The sequence below is a fragment of the Rutidosis leptorrhynchoides genome, chromosome 9 (assembly GCF_046630445.1).
Source record: "Rutidosis leptorrhynchoides isolate AG116_Rl617_1_P2 chromosome 9, CSIRO_AGI_Rlap_v1, whole genome shotgun sequence".
Lineage (NCBI taxonomy): Eukaryota > Viridiplantae > Streptophyta > Magnoliopsida > Asterales > Asteraceae > Rutidosis > Rutidosis leptorrhynchoides.
In genome coordinates, this window is record NC_092341.1 from 4,777,438 (window position 1) to 4,783,893 (window position 6,456).

Here is a 6,456-nt window from a genome sequence, read left to right on the forward strand (position 1 = left end):
ACCAAAAAAATCCAACTTCGGAAAGAAACTTGGATTGATGTTCACCGGTGTGGCAGGGATCTTGCAAATTTTTGTGTTGACTTTTTTGTTAATTCAGAGGAGGAGATTGATCAAGGCACATGATAGATATTAACAAAAAAATTGGGAATAAAATTTTTGATTTTCCCCTTAAATCAGTTTACTTACTTGGGAAAGAGATGTTATTGGGGTATGTATTTATTTTGTTAATTAATTTCTTCAGTTGATACCAACTTCATAAATCATATCATTGTTTTATTAGTTTCCACATTTGGAAGGTGTAAATGGGTCATTTTTGTTTGTCAATTTTTCTCTTTAAATTTGTTATACTCCATGTTTGTTTGTTTTGAATCGGTCACATGACTTGTAATGGATGGGATGTTGTTTGTTCTTTGATAGCTTTCTCCAACATACATGATGCTTTTTTTGTACTAATTGCTTAGTCACGTGATCACTGTTATTTCTCATTAAGTTTGAGGCCTACAACAAGTATTGACATAAATCAATATTAAATTTTTTATTCATGATTGCCCTTTTATAAGTTTGTAATATACTTCCTTTTGGGGATCAAAGGGATACATTATACATTATTATGGATATACATGAAGATAAAAAAAAGTTTTGTGGGAAATAGGCATTAGGGAGACAGTTCATATCTGAGTGCCCACTATATCATTGAATGTACTTTTCAACTATATCCACCTGCCTGCCAGCACTATTTAACACAGTTCAAATATAACACAAATTCCACTTTGAAACTGAATGAATTGGCATATTCCTCAATTGAATTTGAACTCAAATTGATATTCACAGTGGGATACCATACACTATTGATATGCACAGTGGTAGTAACACTATATTGATTCAGATTCATTCAGACATTTGAAAAGTGAAATCTGTGGGGGGCATGGCATGTTACAATTTTATGATAATGACAAGTGAACTCCAAACAATTTTACCCCCCAGGCCCCCAACATCTATTTCTTCTGTTTCTTGCCCCCACCATTCTAAATTCTAATTCTAATTCTAACTCTAAACTAAATTGCATTTGCAGTCTTCTGTAACAATGCAATAAGCACACATTCTTGAAAAATAAGACCTACGAAACCACTAGTTCCATTAATAACTAATCCTACTACTACTTGTACCAATAAGATGTTGGTTTGGATTCCAAAAGATCTTGGGTGGACAAAGAGAATTTTGGTGTGTTATTGAGTTGGTCAACATCAACCCAATTAGGCTCATGGTTAGTGTTAGGTGTGGTTCTTGGTGTTGCAAGGAAGTGGTGAAATGGTTGTTTGGTTTCATTTAATTTTTTGGGTTCTTCCTCTTGTTTGTTTTGGTGCTCATTGAGGTTCTGAAAGTTGAATTGATCAGAATAATTAATTTGATGATTAGTTAGTTGAAAGTAGTTTGCAGCTGATCTCCCATCATCCCCAAAATCCTTCATCCCTTGCAAGTACCTATTTTTATTCACCACATTACATATTTACATTTTACATTACAAAGTAATAAAAAGATAAAAATATAAGTAAAAAAAGACAGGAAAAAATTAATTAAGAACCTGTAGTCCATAATATTGGTGTGATTAGAGGTATCAACAAGTGAATTGGAGATTGTAAGTGATGGTGGTGATGATGAAACATTAAGAGTTGTTGCAGTAGTAATGCTAGTAGATGATGAAGAAAATTCCACAGGCTTTCTTGAACGATTTCGACCACGGTGCATGTGTTTTTCGCAGTATTTAGAATCAGGATAAGCTTCTTTAGCACACCTCCATTTTTTACCATCTGTTCTTCTACACCTTCCTGGTTCTAAATCTATTTTTCTTCCATATCCATACAACTGATTATACTGTAAACTTCCTTCCCACATTCCTACTACAACAACAATAATAATAATAAACACTTTAATCTTTCATAGAAAAAAAAAATTACTGTACCTTTTTTTTTCTTCCAAAATATATAGAGTACCTTAACAAAAAAAAATTTAATAGTTTAATCTCAACATAAAATTTAAAATTTATTATTTGATATAGTACTCATTAATTTCCAATATACGATTATTAATTACTATGTTATTTATGGAAAATTAAGCCATTGAATGATTCTTAATTAACGTTTACTCTTAGGGTATATAAACTAGAAAATTCTAATCTAATAAATAATACAAACAATAAAGGACTTACAGGTGGGGTGATGAGACAGTGAAGAAGAAGAGGAGGAAGAAGAAGAAGAAAAAGTAGAATTGTATAAACTTCTTCTGACAGATAAAATGAGATCAGAAGGGACTGGAACACCTGAAATCATATACTTATAAATTAAAGCTTGTTGTTCCAGTTCTTCCCATTGTGTTGCTGTGAATACATTTGGAGGATTTAGATTACTACTGCTGCTGCTGCTGCTGCTTTTGTTGCTTGTACCCATCATCATCTTACTTTCCTCTGTCTTTTTAAAAAAAAGTAATTAAGTCACTCTCATTTAAAATCAAGTCTTTTTTTGTTGTTGGGGAGATAGGGTTCCTATGGAGTAACTTTGTTTATAGGCGCTAGGGAATAAATCCTATGAAAGGGTTTCTCTATCTATATAACACTATCTCTCTTTACATACATACATACTATATACATACACATAATACATACGTAAGACCTCAAATGAGTCCACTGCAGTGGACTGTCTAAATTTGTTGTGTTGCTGAGGGGGTGTGCAGTACATTAGACAAGCAACACAATACAACAGATATGTCATTGTTTGCTTACTACATATTTATGCCACCTTTATATGAATCCGTATAACACATGTACAACACACAATACTTTTGTTATAAAATTTAATTTATATCTATATCTTTATATATAATTTTTTGGGTACGTAATTCCCTGTAGTATTAATATTTAACTAACATACACCAACTCAAAGTGTATTAGGTGACCTCAATTTTGTTTGCGGACATATATGTATATACGGGCCCTTACACAATTTGTTATGGTAAATGTTGTGACAGTGTTGTGGGATGGAGAGGGTGTTGTAGTAATTGTTGTATTGCAGTTAGTGTTGTGGATTGTTGTGGGTGATACGGTAATATATACTTCGTAATTGGTAATGAATGAATGAAGGAATAAAAGAAAATAGCACCAACCAATCAGATTAAGACACGTGGCACTATAATTCGTTGTAGTCTTCGTGGTTTGCCGCCACAACTGGACAACGTAGCCCACTACAACGGCCGTACAACGGATCGTTGTGGTCGTTGTAGTTCAACAAAAGCTCTCGTTGTGAGAGCGTAGCTTATGGTTTAATGAGACTAAGCATATCATGTCCTCCTTAATGTCTATACAATTATACATGTACGTATTAATCTCTTTTAACATTTATGGTATCAGAGGAATAAAAAGATGTCACCAACCCACAACTCCTACTCTTTTTTTTTTTTTTGGCAAAAAAGATATATATTATATCAAACCAAGGATACAGAACATACACAAATACAAGGGATCAAACAAATATCCCATGCACACCTAAAAAGGCAACACTAAAGATTGAAAACTGCAAAATCAAAAGCAACAAACTACAAATAGCCTCAGCCATAACAGCAAAAGACAAACCCACTTTAATTCTTCTGAAATTTTCCATTCACCAAAATGAAACCCCACCCCTTAGCTGCAACTTTCACAGCATTATTCTCTTTGACTTTTAGAGTCAATAACTGCATCTCAATATTGTCTTTGATGATTTTCACCAAATCATTTTCATTTCTTGGAGGCTTGTTAAAAATTCTTCCATTTCTTTCTTGCCAAATATGGTACACCACAGCAGCAACAGTGAATCGATTAATAACACCCCAAATGTCTTTTCTAAAATGATAATTTGCCAAATTTTGCACAATATCTACCAGATTATTACTCAACCCTCTAAACAACTTCTTCTTTTTCATACTAATCCATACCGTTTTAGCAAAAACACATTCAAAGAACAAATGTGAGTGAGAGTCTGGGCATGTACCACAAAGAGGACAAGCATAGTTACCAGTTGCATTCCACTTCAGCATCCTATCTTGCGTCATGAGTTTGCCTAGAATTGCCAACCACAAGATAAAAGACTTTTCGGGTTACTACATGAAAACCATACCACATGGTGCCACCTTACAATATTATTATTTTCCTTCAAATCTCTCCATGCCTGTGCAGTACTGTATTTAACTTTACTCCCATCATTAGTCACCCAAACCACTTCATCTTTCATATTAGCATTAAAAACTGGAACTTGTAGCATTTGCAACCAAGGAAATCTTATCAACCAATCATCAGGCCACACCCACTTATTATCTTGAATCAAGTCAGCCACTTTTAAATCCTTTGAAAACCTTGCATCATAAAGATCTCTTGCACTAACTATATCATTTAAAGGACCAATAACATTCCACTTATCATGCCAAGCAGAAGTTTTTAATCCATCACCAATCTTATGAAACACACAACTCCTACTCTTATCTAATGTAAAAATGTCAGTATCTATATCTTAGGTTCAATGTCAACGATCCAAACACATCATGATCGATACTCACTTTGTATAAGATCTCGTCATATTGACGAAGTTTGCGTTCTACATGTGACTTCTCTATCAGTACGATTATTTTTACTGAAGGCTTTCCCACTGTGAAGATGTTAATGGATATATATATATATATATATATATATATATATATATATATATATATATATATATATATATATATATATATATATATATATATATATATATATATATATATATATATAAAATACGAAAACCCTATATAGAAACTGTAACGACCCGCCAAAATCGCTATTGACGCGGTACGTTATTCATTGATTTCATAGTGAGGTTTTGACCTCTACATGATACGTTTTGTAAACATTGCATTCTTTTGAAAAGAAACATCATAAATGAATATCTAATTCCAAGGTTTTTGACATCTGATGATTTCTACATATAGACAATCACCGTAAATAATAGTTTACAATAATACATCCGTTGACAATGCAGTCAAAATAAGATACATGGTGATGATTTTGTGAATGCAAAGTTTTCTCGAATAAAGCATGTATGACTCCATGCACATAGCTTGTATAACGTATAAGCAAACAGCGGAAGACTTCTAGGAACCTGAGAATAAACATGCTTAAAAGTATCAGCACAAAGGTTGGTGAGTTCATAGTTTTAATATTACGCATACTCTGTATATAAAGGTGGATCACAAGATTTCAGTTATTTCATCCAAAACGTTTATCAAAATATTCTACGAAATTGAGCACCCTGGTAACTAAACTTAACGTATATATAATAAGTACCCCTGTTTTAACATACATGCAACCAACATGTACAATACATGTAAACCAACGTGTACTAAACTCAAATAGCATACGTCTGTTTTATAGTACAGACTAGGGTTTCTATACCTGGAACAGACGGGGATGCAAGCCCTATGGATCCATATACAACTACTCGCGCCCACCAGTTCTTATAACCGGCAGTTACTAGCTACCAAAGCTAAGAGATTTTTGGTTTAAACTCAGTGTAGAGTTAAGTATGTACTTGTGTCCATTGCGTATAAAATAAAGTGTATGTATTCTCAGCCAAAAATGTTTAAAGCATTTAAAAAGGGATCTATAAACTCACGTATCAATATTGTGGTTCAATATTGTAGGAAAAGTATGCAGACGCAACAGAGATGACAAATGAAAGGTTATCCTTTGATTCACGAACAATACCCCCGAACAATACCCATAACTTCCATAGCTATAACTCATAATTTCCTTAGCTCTATCCCGCTCGAAAACCAATTTTGAAAATAACTCGCTCATAACCCCGTCGTAATATTTTATGTAAAATACTTAATAATAATACTAATAATAATAATAATAAAAATAATAATAATATATATAATAAAATTTTTACGGAGTCAAATTGATTGAATGAAATCGAGCTTGATTTATAGATGTTCCAACCACCAACCACCCATGCGATCGCATGGATTGAAGGGCCATTGGCCATGTGATCACATGGCTCTCAATTCCAGCTCACAAGTTTTCATTTTACTCTGCCGACACTCATATAATTAAATTAATTAATTAATTAATTATATATATATATATATATATATATATATATAATCTTTATAATTATTTAAATATTATATTATATTTACGTGCATAGTTGTGACAACCCGAAAATTTCCAACCAAATTTAAACCTAATCTTTATATGTTTTCGACACGATAAGCAAAGTCTGTAATGTTGAAATCTCAAAAACTTCGAACTGTGTTCATATAATCAATTCACGAACATTTATGTGTATAGATATGTATATAATATATATAGTTATTTTAATTGGAAAACGTTAACAAAGTATTAAATGTATAATACTTTACATTAAACGTATTTGTCTCAATATATGTTTT

At 32.4% G+C, this 6,456-nt stretch overlaps 2 protein-coding genes across 2 annotated transcripts; both read right to left on the reverse strand.

The window, feature by feature from the left end:
- Positions 1-871: 871 nt before the first annotated feature.
- On the reverse strand, positions 872-2,450 carry LOC139866641 (uncharacterized). The gene is made up of 3 exons (XM_071854931.1): positions 2,237-2,450; positions 1,583-1,898; positions 872-1,481 (listed from the first exon to the last, which is right to left on the reverse strand). The coding sequence occupies exons 1-3, from the start codon at positions 2,448-2,450 to the stop codon at positions 1,157-1,159; spliced, it is 855 nt and encodes a 284-aa protein (XP_071711032.1). The 3' UTR covers positions 872-1,156.
- A 1,062-nt stretch (positions 2,451-3,512) lies between these two features.
- On the reverse strand, positions 3,513-4,601 carry LOC139866642 (uncharacterized). Its single transcript, XM_071854932.1, has 4 exons — positions 4,582-4,601; positions 4,208-4,497; positions 3,655-4,088; positions 3,513-3,563 (listed from the first exon to the last, which is right to left on the reverse strand). Exons 1-4 carry the CDS (start codon positions 4,599-4,601, stop codon positions 3,513-3,515), a joined length of 795 nt encoding a protein of 264 aa, XP_071711033.1.
- Positions 4,602-6,456: the final 1,855 nt, after the last annotated feature.

Coding starts and splice junctions, on each gene's coding strand:
- LOC139866642 (XM_071854932.1), bottom strand. CDS start 4,601: ATGACGAGATCTTATACAAA. Junction 4,498..4,581: donor ATGACGAGATCTTATACAAA/GTGAGTATCGAT, acceptor AGATAAGAGTAG/GAGTTGTGTGTTTCATAAGA. Junction 4,089..4,207: donor TGGGAGTAAAGTTAAATACA/GTACTGCACAGG, acceptor TGGCAATTCTAG/GCAAACTCATGACGCAAGAT.
- LOC139866641 (XM_071854931.1), bottom strand. CDS start 2,450: ATGATGATGGGTACAAGCAACAAAAGCAGCAGCAGCAGCAGCAGTAGT. Junction 1,899..2,236: donor TTCTTCTTCTTCTTCCTCCT/CTTCTTCTTCAC, acceptor TTGTTGTTGTAG/TAGGAATGTGGGAAGGAAGT. Junction 1,482..1,582: donor ACCAATATTATGGACTACAG/GTTCTTAATTAA, acceptor GAATAAAAATAG/GTACTTGCAAGGGATGAAGG.